This window comes from Esox lucius, chromosome 16, assembly GCF_011004845.1.
Source record: "Esox lucius isolate fEsoLuc1 chromosome 16, fEsoLuc1.pri, whole genome shotgun sequence".
Taxonomy (NCBI): Eukaryota; Metazoa; Chordata; class Actinopteri; order Esociformes; family Esocidae; genus Esox; species Esox lucius.
This window is the reverse complement of record NC_047584.1, coordinates 17,939,740-17,967,512: the sequence shown is the minus strand read 5'-3', so window position 1 is coordinate 17,967,512 and position 27,773 is coordinate 17,939,740. Positions and strand designations below refer to the sequence as shown.

The following is a 27,773-nucleotide window of genomic DNA, read 5'->3' as shown; positions in this document are numbered from 1 at the left end:
TTAGCTAGAGCCTGATTTGTAGGCTACATAACCTATTAACCTGAACCATAAATTATCGACATACGAAGATTAATTAACAGCCTACCTGTTAATTAATATCCTTCCTAAAGATTTCGGTATATTGCACGTAGTGTTTTTAGTTTAATAGACTAGGATGTCATTTTGAAAGAACAAATTATCGTATCATCTCTAAACATCAAAAGCTTAAGGCCACAGTAGGCTACGTAATAAAACGATATTTTACAATGAACTAAATAATAAATGGTGATTTCCGCATTTCTACTTACTATCAAGCAAAACCTGGTATATTCATAGTAGAATAATGTTTCAAGCATACTACACAATCGGAAGATTAATTTAGTGACCTTCCGTGACATTGTGTCATGTTTTCCAAGAAACTGTACACAATTTGGAAACATTAGAGGGAGTAAAAAGTATAATGATAAAAATAAAGTAAAAATTCGACATAATCGCCCTGAACCAAAGCTAAAGATGCTTTAAGCAACTTTTCAAAGTAATTGAACAAAATCACCAAAGCAATCGCGTGGGAAGGAGAATATTTTATATTCAGCGTGGTTATTGCGCCACCTTGTGAAACGTTAGTGTTACATCTGGTTTTTAACTTCCTGTACTTTTTGAAGATGGCGGCGGTGGTTGTCAAGTGAACGAAAGACGCTACTTGTTTTCAAGATGGCGAAAACATTTTAGCTAGAAACTGTTTCTATTTCCCTTAGAGAGTACATCGTTCTACAGTATTTAGTAAAAGCATTTATCATATACCTTAATACTGCAATTAGTGAAATATTGTCATGGCAGAATTGGAGGATGAGGAATCAACGTTGGTAAGTTGACGTGTTGCACTGCTCTGTACAGTCTGTAGCCAATTTCACTATGCCCTGAATGCATCACAATGTATCCACAGTGTAGCCTGTTTACTTCATTTAAAATGTAGAATGAAGTGGTGCCTACTGCTTCATTTCTTCTTTTCGAACGCCACAGTTCAATATTTCTACCCCTGTTTTTTGATGACATGCATGCTAAATATACGGATTGGTTCATTTTCTTAGAATAAGGGGGAAGCTACCTAGTTCTGGAGGTTTTGAATGTGCTTCTTTATTAGCAAAGGTTAATGTTACATAATGCAACCTAATTTCAGTAACACTGGCAAACTTTCAATGGAACTTTCCAAGAAGCATAACTCGAATATTTCTGACCATATAGTGACGTTGACCATTTTATACATATTTCCATTAATTCAGGTTAGTCATTTATTAGGCATATTTCTCTGGGGCAACCTAGCAACAGTTTGCAACATACAAAAAACATTTAAAAAAAATACATAGACAAAAACAACTACAATGTTAGTAGGTATGGCTTACATAAACAACCACCAAAGTCATTGCTATAGAGAAAAACAAAATATATAAATTCCAAGCATTAGTTTCATGAAGCCATTTCCTCAAAGCTGTACAGAACTCTGTCTTTCATATTTTGGTTTTTTGTTTCCAGGCCTTGATCTACTACTATTGCCACGAAAAGTATTTCAATCATGTTTTAAATGCTGCAGCTACGGCACAGAGAAAATTTAATGATCCAATCTTCAGCTTTTTCCATGCCTATGGCACACTGATGCAAGGTAAAAAAAAAAAAAGCTACATTTATGTGTTGAAATAATACAATAAAAAGAGGGCTATCTGTATAATATATAATGAATATGTTACATTTTAGATCAAATTCCAGAAGCTATCCATGAGTTGGAGACAATAAAAGATAGACGAGATGTGTCTCTCTGCACATTTATGGCTCTGGTTTATGCTGAAAAGAAGAGGCCAAACCCAGGTAAACCAACATGCTTTAATTTGTATTTGGGTATTATTCTAGTTGGGAATATATTAGCTAAAGTTATTTGTGTGGATTGCAGATCGAGATGTCATTCAGGAACTCGATGCCAAGGTAAAAGAAGACCGCAAAAGTGCAACACCTAAGGGCCTGTACTATGCGGGAATGTTCCTCTGGCTTCTGGGACGCAATGACAAAGCAAGAGAATACGTTGAGAGGATGATCAAAATCTCCAACGGTTCCAGAGAAGTACATTTTTTTCCTGTGTTTCTGTCAAATTATAGGAACAGCTTTGTTTTGAGACCTCTCAAAACAATGCGAAGCAATTACTCTTATGGTACTCTGGGACACTACGTGATACTGTAATTTTATTTGAAAACATTTTCTGAACCTCTGAGTGGACTATTGTAGAAATCAATGTACCATTTGGTCTGTCATTTTATAACTTTTCTGTGCCTGTTATTAAGGGTATTATACTTAAAGGCTGGATAGATCTGACTTCTGGTAAGGATTCATATGCCAAGAAGGCTGGGAAATACTTTGATGAAGGCCTGAGAGAGAAAGCAGAAGTTTTCTCTCTGATGGGAAAGGTAAGAAGGGCTTGAATGTGTGTTGAATGTGTTGTAAAGAGTAGTTCTACTTCAAGGACAATGGGAAAGACGTTAAGATATTGGAGACACCATTTAGGTCTCTGTGACATACTTCATGTTGCTCTTAGCTGGTATGCCTCAATGATTTTCACCATAGTTCTGGATTGTCTATGTCCTGCTCTTAAATCAAATCCATAAATTGTGTGATAAAATGTCTTTTTCAGGCACATTACTATGAGTATCGTCAGAATTATTCTGGCGCTTTGGAGACAGTCAACCAAGTGATTGTTAGTTTCCCTGGGTTCCTCCCTGCCTTTATCAAGAAAATGACTCTTCTTCTAGCCCTGCAGGACTGGGAGCAAACTATAGATGCAGCACAGAGGTAAAGCACCCCCTTATAGAGGTGCCTTTGCATTCCTTGTTCCATTGATCATATAATGATATTGTCAGTAATAGCAGCCATGAATCTTCAAGTTTGAAAAGATTTGTTTGCATCAAATAAACACGTTCATTGCTAGATTTGGTCAATCAGAGGCAGCCAAATTAAGAAAGAGACAGTCAGCCTTTGCAAGTGGCACCGTATTCAAGTGCAAATGAAAACGGAGCGTGGTGCCTGGAACCAGTGGCATAATGACTGAGCCATTGTTCCTGACTGCTCGCCCTCTGGACCCAGGCCAGAGCAAGGGAACATAAAAAGGCCTTTGAGCTGAAGCGCTAGAGCCACACGTTTGTCAGGATGCACTCTTCCAGGTTCTGTGAACTGCAGAAAGGAGGATCACTCAGGTGTGTCCAGTTTCTAAGGGAACCGAGCCGTGACCGAGCCATTGGGCCGGAGCACTGTGAACAGGAAAGGACACATGCATTCCGGCTCTTTCTCTCATTTCTCATTGTCCGAGTGGGCGTTCTTCCATACGTTGTATTCTCTCCCTTTCCTCTTGTCAGGCATGTAAGCCATCATGAAGGACATCCTCAAACAACACCATATTTCAAATGTTTCTATCCCATTTCAGGCTCTTGCAGAGGGACAAAAACAACCTAGCAGCCCTGAGAATGCTTGCTCTTCACTCTTTATGTCGAGAGGGGGACATTGCGGAGGTAATCACCTCACAGTTTAGTAAACCTGAGAAACACACTGCACTACAACCTGTTGTAAAATCAGTTCAAGCGGTCAACCCTTTTTACTTTTTATTAGTCAGCAAACCAGCTCTCAAACCTGGTCAGCAATTTGGACGCACAAGAACCTCACAGCCCAGAGCTTTTTTACAAGATGTCCTTGGCCTTCACACGAGTGGTAAGATGGATTTCATATATTACTGTTGTCTTGTATTTTCAGATTGCCCAGCTCAATTTGGCTTATGCAACACTGTATTCATAATTCCCCCTTTATTTAATGTTTTATGATGAACTTGCCTTATATGGAAACCCTTAACTTTTTGTAATTTCATGTCTGGTTAGCATGCAGTATACACCCAGACTTACACTTCATTAATGTTATGATTGATTAGTGTGGAAGAAATGAAAAAGTGATTCAGCAGACCCACAACATGGTGGACCGAGCCTTTTCCCAAGCCCAGGGGGATTCTGATCTGGCAACAGAGCTGGGCTACCAGTTGGTCCTGCTGGGACGAATCAAAGAGGCTTTGAAGTGGTACAAGACTGCCATGACTTTGGACGAAACAAGTGTCTCAGCATTGACAGGTGAGAGTTTTGATTTTTGTAATTGTGATGATTATAACTGACAACAAATGAAAACCCCAAATTCAGTATCTCAGAAAATTTGAATATTGTGAAAAGGTTCAATATTGAAGACACCTGGTGCCACACTCTAATCAGCTAATTAAAAAACACCTGCAAAGGCCTTTAAATGGTCTCTCAGTCTAGTTCTGTAGGCTACAAAATCATGGGGAAGACTGCTGACTTGACAGCTGCCCAAAAGACGACCATTGACACCTTGCACAAGGAGGGCAAGACACAAAAGGTCATTGCTAAAGAGGCTGGCTGTTCACAGAGCTCTGTGTCCAGGCACATTAATAGAGAGGCGAAGGGAAGGAAAAGATGTGGTAGAAAGAAAGTGTACAAGCAATAGGGATAACCGCACCCTGGAGAGGATTGTGAAATAAAACCCATTCAAAAATGTGGGGGAGATTCACAAAGAGTGGACTGCAGCTGGAGTCAGTGCTTCAAGAACCACCACGCACAGACATATGCAAGACATGGGTTTCAGCTGTCGCATTCCTTGTGTCAAACCACTCTTGAACAAGACAGAAGCGTCTCGCCTGGGCTAAAGACTAAAAGGACTGGACTGCTGCTGAGTGGTCCAAAGTTATGTTCTCTGATTAAAGTAAATCAAGGTCCCAGAATCTGGAAGAAGAGAGGAGAGGCACAGAATCCATGTTGCTTGAAGTCCAGTGTAAAGTTTCCACAGTCAGGGATGGTTTGAGGTGCCATGTCATCTGCTGGTGTTGGTCCACTGTGTTTTCTGAGGTCCAAGGTCAACGCAGCCGTCTACCAGGAAGTTTTAGAGCACTTCATGCTTCCTGCTGCTGACCAACTTTATGGAGAAGCAGATTTCATTTTCCAACAGGACTTGGCACCAGCACACAGTGCCAAAGCTACCAGGACCTGGTTTAAGGATACTGTTATCCCTGTTCTTGGCCAGCAAATTCGCTTGACCTTAACCCTATAGAAAATCTATGGGGTATTGTGAAGAGGAAGATGCGATTCGCCAGACCCAACAATGCAGAAGAGCTGAAGGCCACTATCAGAGCAACCTGGGCTCTCATAACACCTGAGCAGTGCCACAGACTGATCACCTCCATGCCACACCGCATTGCTGCAGTAATTCAGGCAAAAGGACCCCCAACTAAGTACTGAGTGCTGTACATGCTCATACTTTTCATGTTCATACTTTTCAGTCAGCCAACATTTCAAAATATATTATTCTCATTTTTGGAGATACTGAATTTGGGGTTTTCATTAGTTGTCAGTTATAATCATCACAATTAAAAGAAAAAACACTTAAAATATATCAGTCTGAGTGGAATGAATGTATACATTATACAAGTTTCACTTTTTGAATGGAATTACTGAAATAAATCAACTTTCTGATGATATTCTAATTATATGACCAGCACCTGTAAGTACTGCCAAAGGTGATTGTACAAAGTGTTAAAACAGGAATGGAGTGAGCTATGACAATTATGATATTTCAGTTTTGAATTGGTATTTCACACAAAATACATGCAAATTTGTAACTTTGGCATACATGTACAAGGGCTGCAATTATGACATAACATACTGTCCAAATATTTAAGTAGAAAATAATAGTTATCTTTGAAATACTTCAAATACTCTTTAAATTTGAAAAACATCCATATGATGCAAAATAAAATGCCATGTTTGACAATGTGACTTTAGTCATTTTTCTCCATGTGTAATGATACAACCAACCGTTTGTATCAGTTCTGCTTGTATTTAGCTCAAGACTGATGATCCCATCTTATTAGCAAAATCAGGTTAACAGAAAAGAGGACAAGATACTCGTAGTGATAGAATTACTAAGAGGCAGTTTAGGAGAATTTAAACTACATATTATCCATTTTGATAACTGGGATTATCTTAACCATAATACAGATTACCCTGAATAAAAACGAGTTTTATGCTTGCTAGATTATTATGATAAAGCATAATTGCTATAGCTATTTTAGTCTGCATTCTTGAATCCACCTAGACAAAGTCCTCATGTATAGCTTTGCAAGAACTCCCCATTTTGCAGTATATTGTCTAAGTTAAAAGTTCAGGAGAAAGACTTTCGCAAAAAACGTCTGTTTCACAAATGAGCAGGCTACTTTATCTACTTAATTTTAGCTATGATGTTCACAGTCAGAGATATTTGGTTTGAAGGGGGGTTTCCACATAGGCACTCAAATCCCATATCAAATTGTTAAGTGGTGTATGTATCTCCATCTTGAAACAATTCCATGTGTTCACTTGATGCAAATTGCAATTTAAAAGAAGGTCGAAGACTTCTTAGCTGTCTTACATGTTACCTATAGCTTACAGGCCTAACCACTTGCTTATTAGTTAATGTTTTCAAGCTGCTTTCTAAATAGCTATGTTCAGGTGTGGAAATGGGCCAGAACCCCCAGTTCTCCAACCTCCTCTGTGCTTGGGGCTACAACCGAATGGAAAATGCATGAAATAGTCCCTCCTAGTCAGTAAGTAGGATCAGATGCTGTTTGTTGACACTCCAAGCTGCAGGATGACATGTATAAGTCAATAGCATAGGCTAATCTGCAGAAAATATTTAATGAGATGATGCATTTACCTTCATTTAATGAAGCTGTTTAAATAAACTATAGCTCTCCATCATTTAAGACTTGTCATCAATAGGGAACTAAACTCCATTTGCATGTAAAATTCAGTAGAAATGTCAGTAGACGAATTAATTATTATAGTTTTCCATGTACCTGCCAGAAAATATTTACCATGCGGATGTATGCCTATGTATATGTTTTAAGATTTCTTCCATATTGATGTCAAACACAGCCCACTGAAATAAAAAAAGGACAATTTGGGATTGATGCTGGCAATCTAAAAGTCGATCATAACATCCTTAGTTCTGTCTTCATTTGAGATGGGTTATATTCATAGCTGTTGACTTGAAAAATTGCTGCTTTTTTGTTGTTTTAATTACAGAGCTCCCCTTTGAACCTTGTGTCATAGCATTTCACAGCATGGTGTCATAGCATGGTGTCTTAGCATGGTATCATAGCATTTCACAGCATGGTGTCATAGCATTTCACAGCATTTTCTTTTATGCATTCCCAAATCTTTCTATTAACAACAAAATAGTTTGTGTTTAGACGTTTTTACGGAAACTTCTAAGACATTTCCCAAAAAACAGAAAATGTATCGAATTCAGGTAGAGAAGGTAGAGAAAATAATGAATATAGCAAATTCTAGTGTTGCACTGATTTACATTTTCACAGAAATATACATGGAATCTTATTCCAAAATAAAAAAATTAAATAAAAAAGACAATACCACATGTTTAAAGGTGAATTCACATTTTACTTTTGAAAACCTTTTGTCAATCCCCCACATCATTGTTTAACATTATTAAAGAATGATTATCAATTAAGAAATGAATCAATGTTATTAAAATGTCATCTGAAACCTGTGCCCTGTATCTCCAGGGATTATCCGGTGCCAGCTGATTGAAGGACGCTTAGAAGATGCAGAGCAACAGCTGGAGTTCCTCACTGAGATACAACAGTCTATCGGGAAATCAGGGGTAAGGCTGTTAGAGCAATATTGCTCTGTTCAATCTGGTCCAAAGGCCTAGCCAAAGTAATTAGATTCCCTCAACAACCCCGTTTCCAAACAAAGTTGATGCTGTGTAAAATGTATAGAAAAACAGAATGCAATGATGTGCAAATCTTTTAAGCCCTATATTCAATAGAAAATAGTACAAAGACAACACGTCAAATGTCTAATTTTATTGTTTCTTGAAAAATATATGCCCACTTTGAATTTGATGTTTCAAAATGGGTGGGAAAGAGGGAACAAAAGACTGGAAAAGATGTGTAATGCTTAAAACTAAACCTGGTGGAATATCACACAACTAATTATGTCAATTGGCAACAGGTCCTTAACATGATTGGATATTAAAAGATCATTCCAGAGAGGATGGGTCTGTCAGATGTGAGGATGGGGAGGTGTAAAACAGCGCAGGCAAATAGTGCAACAATTGAAGAGTAATGTTCTTTGGGGAAACATATGCTGCAATCCAGACAACATCTTTTTCAGGGAAGGCCTTGCTTATTTCAGCAAGACAATGCCAAACCACATTATGCGTGTATTATAACAGCATGGCTCTGTAGTAAAAGAGTCTGGGTGCTAAACTGGCCTGCCTGCAGTCCAGACCTGTCACCCATTGAAAATATTTGGTGCATTATGAAATGAAAAATACGACCAAGGAGACTCCGAACTTTGTCAAGCAAGCAAGAATTTGTCAAGAATACATTCCACTTTTAAAACTACAGCAATTGGTCTTCTCAGTGCCCAAACGCTTACAGAGAATTGTTAAAAGAAGAGGTGATGCAACACAGAGGTAAACATGACCCTGTCCCAACTTTTTTGAAATGTGTTGCTGGCATCAAATTCAAAATGGCCATGTATTTTTCCAAAAACAATCACTTTTCTCAGTTTCATAATTTGATATAGACTCTTTGTAAAATATTGTTAAATATAGGGATTTATGGATTGCACATCATTGCATTCTGTTTTTGTTTGCATTTTACGCAGCGTTCAGACTTTTTTGGAAACAGGGCTGTAGTTTTGATGTTTATCTTTACTATCAAGCAAACCCTTGTTGCATTTTGGACAGCTTTTTGTTTCGATAATGGTAGTTCTTTATCAATATTTGCCTTTTGCTGTGTTTCCACAACCTTTTTACAGTGGCTACAGCTTGTCCCATGGATATTTAGTAGAAGTAGTAGTAGTAGAAGTAGTAGTAGTAGTAGTAATACAAAACAAATAGGGATGTGCTCATATTTCTCTTATATCCCACAAGTACAGTGTTTATTATACCCAAGTGAGATTATTTTTTTGGTCTGCTTATTCCACTCTCCCTGAGGCACCCTCTGAGAGTGGGGTCACGCCAGGGGACCTTGCCTGCTTTCAGATTCAACTGTGGATACATTGCAAATGGCATACTATGGCCTTTATAGAGCACTTTAAAGGCCCATACTGCTCTTGTCAACGTAGTGCACTAAATGTGCCATTTAAGACATGCTGTCTGCTATACCCTGGTCTACAAACCATGTTGTCTTAGAGCAGGCTCGACTGAGCTGAAAGTAGAGCGAACCTGGTGACCCTCTTGGCTGTCTGTCTTCTGTCTGTCAGGAGCTGCTGTACCTGCGCGCCGTGCTGGGTGTGAAGAAACGCAGGCCACAGGACGAGGTTACTAACCTTTTGAACGATGCCGTGGACACCCACTTCTCCGCACTGCAGGGCCTGCCACTAGGGGTGGATTACTTTGAGAAGCTCAACCCCGACTTCCTGCTGGAGATCGTCAAAGAATACATAGGACTCTGTCCTGCTAAGGTCTGTCTAGGGATCCATTTTGTCAATCCATATTCTTACGCTGTATTCAGACAGAGTAGAAACAATGGATATTAGGGTATGTAGATGAGATTAGGATAGAATGTTAGAAGGATTGACTCTAGGATTCTAGTAATTATTGATACCTGTCTGGGATTAAAAAACAACACAGAACTTTCTGAAAGTCCCGTCTGATTATCAGCATCTGGCACAGATATATTGTGGACTTGGTCTAAGCCTAGAGAGATAACCATTGTTACTGTGTGATAGCCTCCAGCCCAGGGCCAGCCTCCCGCCCCTCAGCTCCAACAATGTGCCTCTGTGTTGGAGACTGTGGTCAAGATAGTACCTGGACTCATACAAGGTGTCTTCCTATTGGCCAAAGTCAGGTTTCAGTCAGGTACGTTTGAACTGTGTTGCGTGTAATTGTTATCTGTTTTCCTGCCAAGTCGTTCTCAACATGGACGACAACCATTCTCGGGTTCACTGGCGACTCTGATTCTTTTTAGGTGACATTGACTCGGCTCAGAGCAGCCTCCAACACTGCCTGGACCAGTGTCCGTCCCACGCCGAGGCCCACCTGCTCATGGCCCAGATCCACCTCTCACAGGGCAACTTCAAACTCTCCTCACAGTCCCTGGAGCTCTGCCTCAGCCACAACTTTGAGGTGAGGGCAGATTACCAGATGAATGTGATACTAGATCGGGAGTATTATGGGAATCCCCCCTCCCCTGCGTCCTTGGATAACCGGGCGGGATGCTCTCTGCCAGGTTCGAGAGCACCCCATGTATCACCTCATCAAGGCCCAGACCCAGAAAAAGACAGGGCAACTCCAGGAGGCCATCCAGACCCTGCAGATTGCCATGATGCTGCCGGGGGTCCGCAGGCTTGGCGGCTCAGCCAAGTCCAAGAACAAGAAGGTGGAGCTGAGCCCTGCTGACTGTGTGCCTGTGTTCCTGGAACTCGCTGAGGCCCTCTGGCTCAACGGAGAACAGGTGAGGGAACGTGGATGGAACGCCCGCTTGGCGAACAAACACGCGCTCAGCGAACGAACACGCAACGTGACCCATGCTCGCCGTCCTGGGAACCTTCTTTTAGGATCTCATTAAATATACATTGGGGGCAATGAGAATGTATTTCATTGCGTGCGGATCCTCATAGGTTTGGTTGGTTGTTCAGGTTGCGTTTATACGGTTGTCTCATTTTCCTCTCTATTATGTTGTTGAGTGAATTCAGCCTGATGAATGGCTTTGACGTTCCAGCACGAAGCGGCCAAAGTGATGCAGGACGCCATCAACGAGTTCTCGGGCACTCCGGAGGAGCTGTGTGTCACCATCGCCAACGCTGACCTGGCACTGTTGCGTGGTGACACCGAGCTGGCACTGAGCATGCTCAGAAACATCACCCCGGAGCAGCCCTACTATATACAGGCCAAGGAGAAGATGGCCGACATCTACCTGAATCACAGGAAGGAGAAGCGGCTGTATGCCAGCTGTTATAGGTGAGGAATAACCGAACATCATGGGTCTGACCTTATGGTTAGCACACAAACTAATAGGCTGACAAATAGTTTTTTACTACTAGAGTCTATGTATTTAATCCAGTGCACCAAAAACATTGCCCATTTCTGTATTAACCCACCCATCCATGCAATAACAGCAGTCAGCCCAAAACAGTATTCAGGCCACAAGTTTACAGCAAATGAAGGGGAAAGGTTCAACTGTATCCACTCATCCAGGAAGACTGTGCGCCCAAGGCCCTTCCCTTCATCTCTGATATTGTGCTCGTGTTGACAGGAATTTCTACCCAGAGACACCGCTGGGAAGCCATTAAGAATGAGTGAATCTCAGGGCAGAGCAGACGTGTGTCAGTGTAATGTGGTATTGTTATGTCTGGAATGAGATGCAACACAATCTTTTTCCTCTTTCATCAGAGAATTGGTGGAGAAGCTGCCCAGCCCTCATACATATCTTTTACTTGGAGATGCTTATGTGAATATCCAAGAGGTAGGTATAAAATGGAATGTAATACACCTATTGTAATATATAAAATGGAATGCAATATACCTATTGTACTGTAATATATAATGGAATGCAATATACCTATTGTACTGTAATATATAATGTAATGTAGTATACCTATTGAAATATGTAAAATGGAATGTAATATATTCTGTTGTTACCAAAACAGGCAATGTTGGGCTCTTTTTGAGTAGTTTGTTCACAGGAAATACTAGTATGCAATTTTTTATGCACTCAAGTAAATATTTATAAAGATAGTCAACAAACTTATCTGTGCCTTGTATCTTTATTTACTTCACTAAGTCCCGTCTGTTTATTCACAGCCAGAGAAAGCCATTGAGATTTATGAACAGGCTCTGAAGAAAAACCCCAAAGATGGAGCTCTGGCCAGCAAGATTGGGAAAGCTCTTGTCAAGACTCACAATTACACTAAGGTTTTCATTCTAATTGGAAGCTACTCTGACTCCTCTCCATAATGACTGCCACTTCAAGTTTACTTATTTTACCGTTATAAAAGCATCTCAAGGATCTGCAGTCCTTATCCCCACATTTCAGTGTAATAAATAGGCAAGTTTTTGACTTGCAAAAGTGTCCAGTGTGAAGGACATGTAAAGACACAGCATTGAAAGATCAGCTACAGTAATCTGTACTAGTCAGTATTTGTATGATGCACCACTGTTATTCACAGGCAATTACTTACTACGAAGCTGCTCTGAAGACTGAGCAGCAGAACTTCCTCTGTTATGACCTGGCTGAACTGCTAATGAAGATGAGACAGTACGAGAGGTGTGAAAAAGTTTTACAAGATGCTCTCGCCCATGATCCAGGTAAATCCAGGTTAATGCTACAATTTAGAACTTTTTTAATAGGATTTTACGTTGTTGTTCATGAATAACAGGGATAATACATTTGATTATTTAGAGCTTCTCACTATACACCGTTTGTGGTTTTTGCCTAGTGAATGAGCTGTCAGCACTGACCAATGATTGTCGCTATCTGGTCCTGTTGGCCAAGATCCAAGGCAAGGTAGACAAAAATGACGACGCTTTACTGTCTTTGCAGCGAGTAAGTATTACAATTACATTTACATTATTGCGATTTTCTACCGATTAAACTAAATCGAGTCTCCCAAGATATGTGCGTAACTCAGGACACCGCCATCTCTCACCTATGCCCTTCACTGAGCCGTGCGCTGTGCTCTAGGCCAGGGACGTGCAGGCCAAGGTGCTGAAGCGGGTGCAGTTGGAGCAGCCAGACGCTGTCCCTGCGCAGAAGCAGCTCGCTGCAGAGATCTGTGCCGAGATCGCTAAACACTACACGAGTATTAGGGGCTACGAGAGAGCTGTGAAGTTCTACAAAGAAGCGCTTGTCTATTGTGAGAGTGACAGCAAGGTCGGTGTGGCTGAATCAAGCCTTCAGTCTGTGCTCACTGCAGCTGTATATTTTTAAGCCCTAGCATCCCTGTCTGTCGCCTTCTCTGGGTTTTACCAGTTGCTAATTTGCTTGTGACAGTAGTTTGTCTCATCTGTTAGATTGGAATATGATAGTGAACACATTTTTGTTTGTTGTGACTGAATGCGTTTTCTCATGCCAGCCAGATATAGTTCTACATGTGCTCACGAGAAAAGGACATTACAATGTTGAAAGGTAGTCTGTTAGGAAAGCTTCATTTGGAATGCCCTTGTTGCTGTCAGGTGATGCTGGAGCTTGCGCGGTTGTACCTCAGTCTAGATGACGTGGATGGCTGCCAACAGCAGTGCAGTGTCCTCCTGAAGAGCGATCTGGTCAATGAAGACGCAACGCTGGTTAGTTCTGTTTATGAGCCATCTATTTCTAGTCCTGCATAAAAACCAGATTGGAAAACATCATTAACTTCTCTGTTTCCATGTAGATGATGGCCGACCTGATGTTCAGGAAGCAGGACTATGAGCAGGCTGTTTTCCACTTCCAGCAACTACTGGAGCGCAAACCAGGTGTGACAGGCTCCTGTTTCTCTTAGGTCGGAATACATTTAAATGCAATGTAAATGGAGACGTCAGAGCACCTAAGAACTTTTATGTAAATACGCACTGCTGATTTGACCTCCCGCGGACGCAAAGTAATGCATTTCCCATCTGTTCGCGTCAGACAACTACCCAACACTGTCACGTTTAATCGACCTACTGAGGAGAGCTGGAAAGCCTGAGGAAGTTCCCAGGTTTCTGGAGATGGCTGAAAAACATTCCTCCAGAGCCAAGTTTGACCCTGGCTTTAACTACTGCAAAGGACTTTATCTGTGGTTAGTTTGTTAAAAACATGAATTGAATGCAAGTCCATTTCTCTGGAATGCTGTCTTTCTAATAAGAGAGTTGTGTTTGGTGCCCAGGTATACAGGTGAACCCAATGATGGATTGCGACACTTCAACAAGGCTCGTAAAGACAATGAATGGGGTCAGAATGCCGTGTACAACATGATTGAGATCTGCCTGAACCCGGACAATGACACTATGGGTGGAGAAGTCTTTGAAAACCTAGATGGTGACATTGGGTGAGTGACGGGCTCTAAAAGTAATGTCATGGAACAGCAGAATACTAGCTATGCTGTGTTTTTTTAATTATTGTTATTATTACTGTAATAATAGTGTATTTCTTAGCTTAAACACAAATAATGATGTCCAATATGTCCAGTTGTGTCCTTTATGTATCCATTACGTCCACCTACAGTGGAAATAAAAAGTCTACACACCCCTGTTAAAATGTCATGTTCTTGTTGTAAAAGAATGAGACAAAGATAAATCATGTCAGAACCTTTTCCACCTTTAATGTGACCTATAATGTGAACAATTCAATTGAAAAACAAACTGAAATCTTTGAGGGGGGAAAATAAAAAATAAAAAACTCACAATAACCTGGTTGCATAATTGTGCACACCCTTAAACTAATCTTTGTTGAAGCACCTTTTAATTTTATTACAGCACTCAGTCTTTTTGGGTAGGAGTCCATTAGCATGGCACATCTTGACGTGGCAATATTTGCCCACTCTTCTTTGCAAAAGTGCTCCAAATCTGTCAGATTGTGATCTCCTGTTCACAGCCCTCTTCAGATCACCCCACAGATGTTCAATTGGATTCAGGTCACTCTGGGCTCTGGCTGGGCCATTCCAAAACGTTAATCTTCTTCTGGTGAAGCCATGCTTTTGTGGATTTGGATGTGTGTTTTGGGTCGTTGTCGTGCTGAAAGGTGAACTTCTTCATCTTCATCTTTCTAATGGATGCCTGAAGGTTTTGTGCCAAAATTGCCTGGTTTTTGGAACTTTTCATAATTCCCTCCACCCTGACTAAGGCCCCGATTCCAGCTGAAGAAAAACAGCCCCAAAGCATGATGCTGCCACCACGATGCTTCACTGTGGGTATGGTGTTATTTGGGTGATATGCATTGTTGTTTTTGCGCCAAACACCTTTTGGAATTATGGCCAAAAAGTTCAACCTTGGTTTCATCAGCACAGGAAACACATTATCCCACGTGCTTTTGGGAGACTTGATGTTTGTTTTTGCAAACTTCAGCCGGGCTTGGATGTTTTTCTTTGTAAGAAAAGGCTTCCGTCTTGCCACCCTACCCCATAGCCCATTCATATGAAGAATACGGGAGATTGTTGTCACATGTTGCACACAGCCAGTACTTGCCAGAAATTACTTTAATGTTGCTATAGGCCTCTTGGAAGCCTCCCTGACCATTTTTCTTCTTGTTTTTTCATCAATTTTGGAGGGATGTCCAGTTTTTGGTAAAGTCTATGTTGTGCCATATTTACTCCATTGATGATGACTGTCTTCACTGTGTTCCATGGTATTTCTTATGCTTTGGAAATTATTTTGTACCCTTCTCCTGACTGACATCTTTCAACATTGATATCCCTCTGATGCTTTGGAAGCTCTCTGCAGACCATGGCTTTTGTTCTGAGATGCAAATAAGTACATTTCAGGAAAATCCTACTAGAACTTAACTTTATTTGTAATTAATCAGAGTCACTTTAAATGATGGCAGGTGTGTAATGAATTCTATTTAACATGAGTTTGAATGTGATGTGGTTAATTCTGAACACCGCCATATCCCCAGTTATAAGAGAGTGTGCACACTTATGCAACCAGGTTATTGTAAGGTTTTTATTTTTCACCTTTCCCCCTCGAAGATTTCAGTTTGTTTTTCAGTTGAATTGTTCACATTATTGGTCACATTAAAAATTGAAAAGGTTGTGACATGATTTATCTTTGTCTCATTCTTTTACATCAAAAAACCTGGCATTTTAACAGGGGTGTGTAGACTTTTTATATCCACTGTATATGCTTGCTCATTTATCTGACTCAAGTTGTCGTGGATGCAGTTGCTCTTTTATTGCCGTTGTTATCTATGCTCAGGAACTCCACTGAGAAGCAGGAGTCAGAGCAGCTTGCTGTGAGGACAGCAGAGAAGCTCCTGAAGGAGTTAAAGCCCCAGACGGCCAGTGGGCACATCCAACTACGGATCCTGGAGAATTACTGCTTTCTGGCCACCAAACAGAAAGCCAATGTTGAGAAAGCCCTGAATGTTTTCACAGAGATTGCAAACAATGAGGTAAGTCAACTCCAGATGGTGTACATGAGTGGTCACACACCCACACACACACACACACACCCTTAGAGCAAATTTAACCTCACTATAGCAAAATGTTTCATCTCAGGGGTTTTCTTTTGGCTTTGCTCTTTATTGATGTTGACTTTGGAGGTGTTCTTAACATCTTATCTATTGAGACATTTCTGTTTGATGACAAGGAAACGGTCTCATTAGCATTTTTAGATCCGGCTGTCTGCTCAATAGAGGTTCAGCAAACTGTTAAGTGGCCTGTAGAGCAACGCCTAACCAGGGCTTCCTTTTAACTTAGAAGGACCATGTGCCTGCACTGCTAGCCATGGCCACAGCCTACATGATTCTGAAACAAACCCCTCGAGCCAGGAACCAGCTGAAGCGGATAGCTAAGATGAACTGGAGCATCGTTGACGCTGATGAGTTTGAGAAGAGCTGGCTGCTGCTGGCCGACATCTACATACAGTCAGGGAAATACGACATGGCCAGCGACCTCTTGAAGAGGTGTCTTCGTCACAACAAGGTCGGCACTCGAACAAACATCAAATTACAATCATTCCATTATCCAGCTGTTCAACTGAGAAATCCTGTAATGCTCTTAATCAAAAACACAATCACTTTGGTGTAGCACATTGATTAACGGTCGTTAATTTACACAGTCATGCTGTAAAGCATATGAATACATGGGTTACATTATGGAGAAGGAGCAGGCATTCCGGGATGCAGCGCTGAACTATGAAATGGCCTGGAAATATGGCAATCAAACAAACCCCACCATAGGTAAGGTCTGGGACATCTAGTGCATGCTGCCATTTAAATATTAAATCATGTAAATATACCACAGTACATTCATGCATGTGTTTGTCCAGGATACAAGCTTGCTTTCAACTACTTGAAAGCAAAGAGGTATGTTGATGCCATAGATGTCTGTCATAAGGTAAGTCGAACTGTTTTGTTTATGTTCATATAAGATTTGGGTAAACATGGATTTGTTAATGTTCCACTCTGTTGATGACATTCATGTTTTATTTAGGTTTTGGATGCTCATCCCAACTATCCAAGGATGAGGAAAGACATACTGGACAAAGCTCGGGCAGCTTTGCGGTCATAACAGAAATGTGTGTTTGTGCGTGGGTCTATTTTTTTAACTTGTTTTATTGTCTTTGACTATTCGTGTGTTATTACCATGGGGATGAGAGATGGGACTTTTCATAATAGTTACTGCAGTGTAAACACTATTGTTATGATATGTTTGTCTTACAATTAAAAAATAACTGTGGCTTTGTGGCAACACTCAATAAAGATACATTGCTGTGCAACAAATGTCAATGAGTTCCATCTTATAAATATTAATTGTACACCTTATTAACATGTAGTCATTTTATAGCAAAGCGGATACCAGCTACATCCCATTCGGCTCTGGTGAAAAGTTGAGCACTACATAGAGAATAGGGTGATGTTAGAGACATGAGTACTAAGTTATTATTTCCAGGTTAAGAATACATATAAGCTTCCAGTACCACGGGATGTAGATATTAAAGTATCACCCACTCAGTTGATAATTAGTTTTTTTATGACATGGTTGTTACTTTTTAATGAAGGACATTACCAGTCTGGGAGTTGGGAACTAGGAAAACACCCTCCCATTAAGAGATTGAAGTTGACTCCCACTTTAAAGTGAGGTACAAGGAATGACCCATAACTTGTCTTTCAAGGGAGTTTCTTTTCAGTAGCATTTGTTTGCGTAATAAAAATGCCATGTACATTATGGCAATTAACCAATGAAATTAGTAAGATTATTGCAACACACAAGGGAAATGTGAAGCGTATTTTGTTAACTATTACATGACAAATCTAAAATGAAAATTTTACAGTTAGAACATATCTTTATTAAATTTTTGGTAGCTATGGTAATATAAGAGACTTGCTGTTCTTCTGTTTGACTATTGCAACTATGATTCCAGGACTCAGTGAGCATGTACTGTGTACTAATTGTACCAAGAAGGAGAGGGGAAGAAAGAGAACAGTCGCGGTGAATTGTGTCACTCGTTGATCCTACTTGTCAAGACTAACTGGGCACGGGAGTCTTCCTCCTTCGAATGCCTACCATGTCCACGTCTTTTCTTTACCCCCTCAAGCATCGAACACTTTATGAATACCATCTGCCAGGGGTTACTTGGCAAGCGGGAATATGGTGGGATATGTCTATGAGGATCTAATGTTCGGTGAGTGGCAGATTTTTTGTCATAACTTCTCTTCAGGCTGGAAATAAAAACAGACGTTTTTACGGATTCTAATGTAAATTGCAACTTTAAACTTGTCGTGTAATGCTTTTAGTGAGCTGTTAAGTTATTTGTACAGTATGATACTTATAACGGCTTTGGTTGAATTTTTGGCCATTTGAAACAGTTCGATCAATTTTAGCACAACTATAAATTTCTTTTTGCCCAAAATATATCTTTAAGATCTATGTGGGAAATGTATTTAGGTGTATCCTCACTTATTTCTTAAGGGTATACCCATCCTCTGTATGCGACCTCCTGTTATTCTTCATATAGTCTGATTGGATGCGGTGGCTCTGAGAGAGGTATAGGATACGTTCCTCCGCTGTTTGTAACCCAGCAACAGTTTCAATGAATGGGTGGCTGAACAAATCCTATTATTTTCAGAATTGACACTATTAGATCAGACGTGTCCCGCAGAGTAGCCTAGACCATTTCCAATATTGCCTCAGACAAAGTGACTCCGCAAGAGAACGCTTTTTAATTTATTTGACCAAATTCGGGGCACGAGGGAGGCTTACTTTTAGCTGTAAGTAAATCAAAGTAATTTTTGCTGATACAACAATACTTTATTTGCTAAATGTCACGTTCATTATGTGTTGTAAAAATGCCTGCTACTTGGTAATGTTTCCCAAATAATTGCATGACTTCGGGGGGGTTGATATAGGGAGATCCGCTCTACGCACGCGTGTCAAACACAGGGTTCCACCCTCTACCTGAAAGGAGCGCACCTGAATCCAACGAGACGGAAGTACTTTGCCGAGATTGAGAAAGGCTCTAGTACTGTGCCGACGCTTTCTTTTTGGCAACAATTACTCTGGATTTTGTTTGACAGTCTATGACAATTCTGGATATTTCGAGCCGGATTTTCGGTATGATTGGAATCATTTGATGGACTTTTATGAGTAATTTGCAGTGCAGTTCCTATTCTTATTATGTAACGTCTTGGTAAGTCGTATCATTTTCCCGAAATTACTGTCAATCTGTAATGCTTTGCCATTTACATTTACATATAGTAGCCTGATCTGTCCTTTCTTTTAATAGACTGTTGTAAACATTCTCTCTTAATGGGCAGAATATTGGAATCAAACAATAACATACTTGAAATTTCATAAGGACATCTTGAACAGAGTAAGTTGTCAGCTTTGAAGAAAATATTTTTCCATGCATGTGAGACTCAGTTATATTATCCTGCTTATTGCCCATGTTTATTTTGATACATTTACCATATTCCTACCTTTTAAGGTTACCTCCTGGCAGCTGACTCTGTGTTGGGTGAAGTACTGTCTCAAAGCAATCATCCCCACATTGCTCCAGAAGAATGAGTGGTCTTCGCAGAATTCTACGAAGGCGATTACATCCCTTAAAACTGGTGATCGTGGCGCTTATTTTTGTCACATTTTTGTTCCTTATACAACGGGAGGTAGTTAACCAAAGTCCTTCCGAAGAGGAGCCCTGGCTGAAGGAGATGGCTGTCAAACGGGATGCCGTACTTGGCATGGTGATGGGTGCTGTAAATAACTTCAGAGATGCCATGCCAAAGATGCAGATCAAAGCCCCAGTGCGAAAGCATGAGACTGCCGGGGACTTCTCCTGTTTGTCAGGGACCTACACGGCTGCCGAGCTCAGGCCGGCACTGGAGCGTCCACCTCAGGACCCCAATGGCCCCGGGGCCTCTGGGAAGCCCTTTCACACAGACCATCTGAGCCCTGCTGAACAGAAGGAGAAGGAGCATGGAGAGGAGAAACACTGCTTCAATCTCTACGCCAGCGACCGCATCTCTCTTAGCCGTGACCTGGGCCCTGACACCAGACCACCAGAGTATGTCATCTCTCAAGTGTTAACTATAAGTTGTTTTTGTGTGTGCTTGTGGTAGCTGCCACCTTTGTTTTACATGTACATGCTCTGGAATGTATCGTTGCTGTACCTGAGGCTTTGGTTTAAACCATCTTGTCCTGGGAGTCTTGGTGTTGGTGGGCCTTTTATGATAACATTCTGTCAAAATAGATGATCTTGGAAAACACCCTATGATAACATCATAACTGGAGTTTCTCTTCATCAAATAGCAGCACCATCTGGTGGTGTTCAGTATTAACAGTTTCTTTGTAGAGGTATTCAGTTTCTATATACCTTTGTCTTGTCTCTGTGGCTCTGCATGCAACCAAAGTCAAATACTGAACAACCACAGAAGTAAAGAGATAACATTGGTGTATAGTGTCTCCTACAGACACGATGGTTTTAAGCCCAAACAAGCCTTTGATATTTCCTTTCAAGTTATTGAGGAAAATTTCACTCTAACCACAGGCTCAGTGTTTCTGTCTGAAACATTGTTTCATCATCTGTGCCCAACAACTGTGGCTGGGTCAAGAAAAAACAGAGTTTTGTTTGGCTAATTAAACACTGCTGTCCACGTTCCTATTATTTCTTTTGTGGTAAATTACACAGATTCAGAATGCGTCTGATGCGGTTGGCATTTCAAAGGGAGTTCACAACCCAGTGACACAAACGAAATGGACGCCCCTTCAAGGGAAGACTTCAGATGTCTCGACCACAGTCCTGAATAGACCTCCCCGGGCCATTAAAGACACCACGGTGTTGTTGCTTTCTGCTTCTATTTCGCAGGTGTATCGAGCAGACCTTCAAGCGTTGCCCCCCTCTGCTGACCACCAGCGTGATTATTGTGTTTCACAACGAAGGCTGGAGCACTCTGCTGAGGACAGTGTACAGCGTCCTCCACACCTCCCCTGCCATCTTCCTGAAGGAGATCATCCTGGTGGACGACGCCAGCGTGGATGGTAAAGATCCTGGCCAGCCGTGCCGGCGGCTGGACCACCCCGTTTCCATTTGGATTTGATTTCAGCCGAGCAGCCTGCTGGGCGGCCCGCTGGTGTGCTATGAAATGTGCCGGCTGGAGCCCTGTGAAAGGGAGGTTATAGCAGGAAGCAGCCCAGCTAGTGAATACTTTTCCTGAGAGAGGCTAGCTAGTCTGTGGTGGTGAAACGACTTTGCTCTTGTAAACAGGCCCTGGCTGTGAGAAGGCAAGGTGAGGAAGCAGGGAACGTGGAATAAAATGACACTCAAAAGCCCTTGTTGTTTGTTAGTAATAGCGGACAGTTTTAGATCTCGGTACTGAAAACTATTTCTGTGGCTAGATAGGATGATGGGTTAGGAACTGGTCTGGCATACTTGGCAGCTAGCCACGGTGGGGATAAAAACCAGACACCCCTCTCTTTCTTGTCTTTCTCTTCCTATCTTATTCTCTCTCTTATACTCTTTTGCTCTTTGCTTTTCTTCACTGTTGAAGTGTAGGCTTCCATATTGGGAGGCCAAGTAGAGGTAGAAAGGTCAACTTTCTCAGATACGGTGTCACAGAGGCAGGAGTCTGAGCAAAAGATGTAACGAGGCCACATCTACTTTATTACCTGATCACCTCCTTGTGTTTGGCATACTCCTTGTATTTGACCCCTCTCTATATTACTGTGTGGGATAACACCAAGCCAAACACTATGAATCAGTCTGTCCATTTGTTTGTCTCATGCTATATCTTGGACACTACAGGACCTACTTTTAAGAAATTAAACCCTGATTGGTGAATGCTTTGTCTTGCTAGAGAGATCTGTCAATTTGGAGCTGTAATAGTCTGCTGAAATTCATCACATGAAGGGCTTAATGCGGAGGGCTTAATGCAAAGGGCTTAACGTTGTATGTTAATGTCTATTTACAGATGCCTTAAAGGAAGAGCTGGATGAGTATTTGAAGCGGCTGCACATTGTGCGCGTGGTGCGCCAGCGCGAGAGAAAGGGCCTAATCACTGCTCGGCTTCTTGGGGCCTCTGTGGCCACTGGAGACATTCTCACCTTCCTCGATGCTCACTGTTAGTACACAAACGGCAGACACGCACACAGAACAACCATACCCCCTCCACCACACACACACACACACACACACACACACACACACATAGTACAGCACTGACCTCAAACCCCTGAGTCATCAGCCTGGTACAGCTCAGCATTTCAGACACACCTGTTTACTGGTTAACAGGAATGCCTCAAACCATTTTGAGTTTATATATGGTGTCTGCTCCCTGTTCGCCTGGCTAAATATCATTTTAATTTAGTTGTTTACTCTATTGGTGATTTAAAAGCAAGTGTACTTTTAAAGCGTGTTTGGTATATGGATGCTTTTATACTGCAGTGTTGTTGTTACTTGCTAGTCTTGTGCTTTGACATTTCAAGTGCTGTTATTTTGTGGATCTGTTGATGACAGTGAATGTCTGTTCCAACAGGTGAATGTTTCAATGGTTGGCTAGAGCCTTTACTGGCTCGTATAGCGGAGAACTACACTGCAGTAGTGAGTCCTGATATCACCACCATTGACCTTAACACCTTTGAGTTCATGAAGCCCTCGCCATATGGACAGAACCACAACCGTGGTAACTTTGACTGGGGACTGTCCTTTGGCTGGGAGAGTCTACCAGACCACGAGAAACAGAGAAGAAAAGATGAGACTTATCCGATCAAGTGAGAAGAACTGTGTGATTACCTACTTTTGGGGCTATACCAAGCACATGCCTCGATACACATTGTGAATGGTCTAACATTTATCAAATAACTGAAAATATGAATTGGATTTATTTGGCTTTTATAGGACACCAACATTTGCCGGGGGACTGTTCTCAATCTCCAAAGACTACTTCTACCTTATTGGAAGCTACGATGAAGAAATGGAAATCTGGGGCGGGGAGAATATTGAAATGTCTTTCAGAGTATGAGAGGATTCCCTTGCCTAGCTCACTAGACATCCTCAATTACTGTTTTATAGCTGCTGCAGCCTGTGATTCATTCTCTTTCTTTGTGTTGAGCGGTAGAACTGGTTACTGTGGAGTCAGCTAATTCTAACAGCCTTGGGCGTGTGGCCTTTGTCTGCCGTTTCTAAGGTGTGGCAGTGTGGGGGTCAGCTGGAAATCATCCCATGCTCCATTGTGGGTCATGTGTTCCGCACCAAGAGCCCCCACACCTTCCCGAAAGGCACCCAGGTGATTGCGCGCAACCAGGTACGGCTGGCAGAAGTCTGGATGGACGACTACAAGGAAATCTTCTACCGACGCAACCAGCAGGCTGCCCAGCTGGCTAAAGATGTATGTAGTATTTCCCGGTGGAATTGTTTTATTGTTCCGTTAAGCAGGCTGACACCTTACTAATAATAGGACGTGGATGTTAGTCCAGTGTTTTCTCTGTAGCAGTTTGCTCTGGAACGCTTTCCCTCTGTCATTATCACACAGAGAATGTTCTGCAGACCACTGGTCACCCCATTTGTAGGACAAGTTTGGGAAGCCTCTGCTGGGCCTGGGCCTTCTGCTGGGCCTGGGCCTTCTGCTGGGCCTGGGCCTTCTGCTGGGCCTGGGCCTTCTGCTGGGCCTGGGCCTTCTGCTGGGCCTGGGCCTTCTGCTGGGCCTGGGCCTTCTGCTGGTTGGGGTTAGTCTGGATAAAGTCTGAACTCTGTCACGTGTGCAAACATATTCTCCGCGCCGAACATATGCTCCAAGGTCCGTAGTATTTACTGTGTAGAAGTAGCTCAGTGTGTTCTGCAGAATAATAGAAATGAATAATATCCTTGGCAACTGAGAGAAATCCATTATCCACTTGAGGAAACCTTCTGCTGTGCTTGAGGCCATTAGTCGTTTGGAGTTGTTAACAGGCAAAAAGGAGAGCCCTGGGGATGAAGTGATCTGCTAAATGACATGGGTTTGCAGTGTGGCTGCTACCCAACACACACCAGGCTTCTCTCATCTCAATGGCGTAACCTCTCCCTGAGGTTGACTTGTTTTGTACCTCCCAATGCACTGGGCCAAGAGGCTCTCCTGCTGTCTTCAAACAGCTTGTGTCTCTACCCGCTTCAATGAGAACAGCTACTGTTATTTATCGTCACACACGGCTGTTAACAGTGTCTGCACTATTATCTATCTTAAATGGTCTTGTTGCTGTAGACCTGGAAGTGTGTGTACAGGCAATAGGTACACAACTGACTCAGCACTGTCTGCTCTGCATTCTTTTGTGAAGTTGAGCATCAGTTTGATTCCTTGAATGAATTTAAATGAAGCAAAGACAGGAAAAGTCAGGCATTTCAACACCTGGAGGTTCATAATCTTCAATGGTATTTTGGCTCTGTTGTCGTGTGTGTGTGTGTGTGTGCGCAAAACTTTTGTTGTGAGTGCCAATTACTTGAAACAAGATCGGCTTGACTGAAAGTCTGCCATACATGGTGCTGTCTCCGATCCGTCACCTATCAACCACGGAGCTGCTGCTCTAGACGGGCTGTGGGGAAGTGGTAACGGAGGCTCTCCTCCCAGTTCAAAGCTTGGGCAACATGAGTAATGAGGAGGAACGTTTAATGGCTGCAGCCTGGAATTGTTTCCACAGAGGGCCTTTGGAGACGTCGGGCGGCGCGTGGACCTCCGGGAGCGACTGCAGTGCAAGAGCTTCTCCTGGTATTTGAAGAACGTGTATCCAGAGGTCTTCATGCCCGATCTCAACCCGCTCCATTTTGGCTCGGTAAGGCCTCACGTCCCCTTCACCACCCCTCCCTCATCCCCTCCCCTGGCCTCTTTCCAGACCACAGAGCGCTATGTCTGGCCACTGGGTTTCCACCAGCATCTCCAGAGGGCTCAGAGGAGGGCTCCAGGCCAGGCCAGGCCAGGGGAGAGCGAGTAGCTCCCAGCCGCCTCAAGGCGGGAGACGACTGAGCTTGTTTGAACAGCTTGTGTGTTACTGAAACCCCATTTCCATATGTCATCAGGTGAAGAACATGGGTAAAGACTCATGTCTGGATGCAGGAGAGAACAACGAAGGGGGGAAACCGCTCATCATGTATCCCTGCCACGGCCTCGGAGGAAACCAGGTCAGAGGGCTGGGGAAGAAGGGACGGGTTCACTTAGGAAGAATATAAGCACTTTGTCACTTTCTAATTCGAGGGGATGACTAATGGTGTTTTTTATTTAAAAAAAAATTGTGATCCATAAGTATTTTGAGTACTCGACCCATCACGAGATTCGCCACAACATTCAAAAGGAGCTGTGTTTGCATGGGACGGGTGGAGCTGTGAAGCTGGAGGACTGCCAGTATAAAGGCCGCAGCACATTTGTAGGAGCAGAACAGAAGTGGGAGTTAAAGGAGGTGAGAGCAAAGATCCCCTTTCTGTTTCTAATAAGCTTTCAAGGTGAAGACTTGAAATGTTGGGGTTCATCCTTTTTAATGTAAATGGTGGCTTACTGGAGACATTGATGCCTGGTTTGCGTCCATTATCTTCATCCGTTCGATGGATGTTATGCAGCCCATGGTAAAATATTAGGTTGTGTGATGTGTTTACACGGGCAACAATTCTGATCATTTCCCATCAATGAGTCTTTTGACCAGTAACGTAAGATCTCTTGAGTAATTGATTTACAGATCAGAATGTGTCTGCCAGACATTTTATCCACCAATTGATCTTTTGCCCAGTCACATTAGGTCTTTTACCATCAGTTTTCAGAGATTATCTGATGTTCAAAATCCGAAAATGGTTGCCTGTGAAAATTCAGCCTTAATGTGTCTCCTCTATGTGTAGAACCAGTTGTTCTACATACCAGGATGGAACCTGTGCCTCAGTGCCCGTCACGAGCACCCCTCCTTGGTGGCCTGCAACCCCTCAGACCGATACCAACTGTGGCTCTTCGTCTGAGGACAGGATCAACTTGGACCTGGTCACCTGTTGACGATCTGTGCCTGGACATTCTAGGAACATTAGAACTTGTTCAAACCTTGGACGATCTGTGCCTTGGCAGGACTGTTAGAGCAAATAGCAATTGGGGTACATTTTATCAAATTGAATTTTTATTTATTTTTCTATGTAGAAGAACTACTGCTGGAAAGTTTTGTATTTTGAGGTGAATTTGCGACCTCGGGAAGGAAGCATTTGAGCTGTTACTGAAGACTTTATGGTTTATTATTCTTGCATTCCTTTTTTATAATGATTGAGGTTAAATAAGGAATACTTTTTTGTCATTCAAGCCAGTTTAAGGCAGTACATTGGACTGTGAAGAGACTTTAGATTGAAGCTGAATGAAGAAAGGATATTTTGAAAAATTCCACTATTCAATTGCCTTTTTTCCTCTGTCCTGCTCCTGCGGATAATCAACGTAACATTTTATTTAAATACAAAGACTTGTTCTTTATTGCCCACACTGAATAATTTATGAAAATATGTGAAAACCAAGAACGAAAAATACAACGCAACAGTGCATGTGCTTCTAGCACAAACTGATTAACTCTGATTTTATGCACCAAAGACTTGTCAAGGGTTTATTTTCTCCTAAAATAAACGTTTTGTATTATGTGGTATTCAATATGTACCACTATTGCCTCTTATTATTATGAAAGTAATTACATCATGTCATGTGATAGGAAGAGGCATAGATTCTCCTTTACCACCGCCAGAGGGTCTGATCATCCAGCTGGTTTTTCTCACAAACTGATTGAGAATTATTACAGTGACTTATTGCTATTTTATGTATCTAATGTGGCATTTAACCAAGTGCTTGAGTCATGCGGTACTGTGTTATTTAGCGCCTGTAATTCATGATTGTCCAGCATCATCTTCGATTTTGCTTTCCATTGGTGACTGGGTAATGTTTACCGTTAGTGTACTTTTTACCTTTCTGGTCAGTTTTCAAACAATTCCAAGGACACAACATTTCTACGGACTGCCGGAATACAGTTTTGGGAAAGTTAGTTTTTTCTTGCTTTGTGGTCTCTTTATAAGAATGGTGTGATTCTTTTAGGTCCTGGTAACTTTTTTTTTATACAACAAATCTAATAAACTAATATTTTAGACATCAGGGTGTTAGGGAATGATTTTAAGTTTACACATTATATCTTAAAAGGTACTTTGAGTTGTTAGTAGTTTCTACAACGGTACTTAATGATGTGTAATTCTAACATGCCTAGATTCGTTTTTTTTTGTGTTTTATTTTTAACAGTTATTGCCTTCAGAATAAAATGCATTAAACTTTTTTGGTATCATCTTTGTGGGAAATGCAACATTTAGGCATGTTGGTATCTAAAAAGCTTAACCGTTCAGTTTGGTTTACAATGTGGAATGTATGATTGTAGTTTTTGGTTCTGATTATGTAGACATGAAGAGCTGCTATTATCACACATGTCAGTGTTTTGATGCCAGGATGTTGGTCAGTTTATACACATCCTAAGAATGTTGACTGAAAATGGAAATTTAGAATTTTGTGGAATATTGAATGTCCGTCTGAAAAATGGATGGAGATGGCAATTTTCTTGTCTGTCAAC

At 41.7% G+C, this 27,773-nt stretch overlaps 2 protein-coding genes across 5 annotated transcripts; both read left to right on the top strand.

Moving 5' to 3' along the window:
- The first annotated feature begins 629 nt into the window (after window positions 1–629).
- ttc21b (tetratricopeptide repeat domain 21B) lies at window positions 630–17,482 on the top strand. Of its 2 annotated transcripts, none has more exons than XM_010890890.3 (29): window positions 630–842; window positions 1,510–1,636; window positions 1,729–1,839; window positions 1,922–2,088; window positions 2,307–2,429; window positions 2,654–2,811; window positions 3,440–3,524; window positions 3,622–3,720; window positions 3,935–4,127; window positions 7,628–7,725; window positions 9,339–9,539; window positions 9,807–9,936; window positions 10,046–10,203; window positions 10,307–10,531; window positions 10,799–11,037; window positions 11,470–11,542; window positions 11,881–11,991; window positions 12,246–12,384; window positions 12,516–12,622; window positions 12,761–12,949; window positions 13,252–13,362; window positions 13,449–13,530; window positions 13,685–13,835; window positions 13,923–14,084; window positions 15,949–16,144; window positions 16,455–16,676; window positions 16,813–16,933; window positions 17,023–17,090; window positions 17,187–17,482. In XM_010890890.3, the coding sequence occupies exons 1-29, from the start codon at window positions 810–812 to the stop codon at window positions 17,262–17,264; spliced, it is 3,957 nt and encodes a 1,318-aa protein (XP_010889192.2). In that variant the 5' UTR covers window positions 630–809; the 3' UTR covers window positions 17,265–17,482. The 2 variants fall into 2 exon arrangements, with proteins under 2 accessions (XP_010889192.2, XP_010889191.2); XM_010890889.4 differs by having other exon boundaries at window positions 16,452–16,676.
- A 1,035-nt stretch (window positions 17,483–18,517) lies between these two features.
- galnt3 (UDP-N-acetyl-alpha-D-galactosamine:polypeptide N-acetylgalactosaminyltransferase 3 (GalNAc-T3)) lies at window positions 18,518–26,552 on the top strand. 3 transcript variants are annotated; one of them, XM_010890893.5, is made up of 12 exons: window positions 18,519–19,383; window positions 19,511–19,566; window positions 19,681–20,256; window positions 21,058–21,230; window positions 22,160–22,309; window positions 22,724–22,958; window positions 23,086–23,203; window positions 23,375–23,575; window positions 24,858–24,989; window positions 25,234–25,335; window positions 25,458–25,610; window positions 26,041–26,552. In XM_010890893.5, the coding sequence occupies exons 3-12, from the start codon at window positions 19,757–19,759 to the stop codon at window positions 26,152–26,154; spliced, it is 1,878 nt and encodes a 625-aa protein (XP_010889195.1). In that variant the 5' UTR covers window positions 18,519–19,383; window positions 19,511–19,566; window positions 19,681–19,756; the 3' UTR covers window positions 26,155–26,552. The 3 variants fall into 3 exon arrangements, with proteins under 3 accessions (XP_010889196.1, XP_010889195.1, XP_010889193.1); XM_010890891.5 differs by having other exon boundaries at window positions 19,480–19,566; XM_010890894.5 differs by lacking the exon at window positions 19,511–19,566 and having other exon boundaries at window positions 18,518–19,383.
- Window positions 26,553–27,773: the final 1,221 nt, after the last annotated feature.

Bases quoted from the DNA above. Each gene is read 5' to 3' on its own strand.
- ttc21b (XM_010890889.4), top strand. From the start codon at position 810: ATGGCAGAATTGGAGGATGAGGAATCAACGTTG. The intron at 2,430-2,653 runs GTAAGAAGGGCT...TGTCTTTTTCAG, and splicing joins TTTTCTCTCTGATGGGAAAG to GCACATTACTATGAGTATCG. The intron at 17,091-17,186 runs GTAAGTCGAACT...TGTTTTATTTAG, and splicing joins CCATAGATGTCTGTCATAAG to GTTTTGGATGCTCATCCCAA.
- galnt3 (XM_010890894.5), top strand. From the start codon at position 19,757: ATGAGTGGTCTTCGCAGAATTCTACGAAGGCGATTACATCCCTTAAAA. The intron at 22,959-23,085 runs GTGAGAAGAACT...TGGCTTTTATAG, and splicing joins GATGAGACTTATCCGATCAA to GACACCAACATTTGCCGGGG. The intron at 24,990-25,233 runs GTAAGGCCTCAC...ATATGTCATCAG, and splicing joins ACCCGCTCCATTTTGGCTCG to GTGAAGAACATGGGTAAAGA.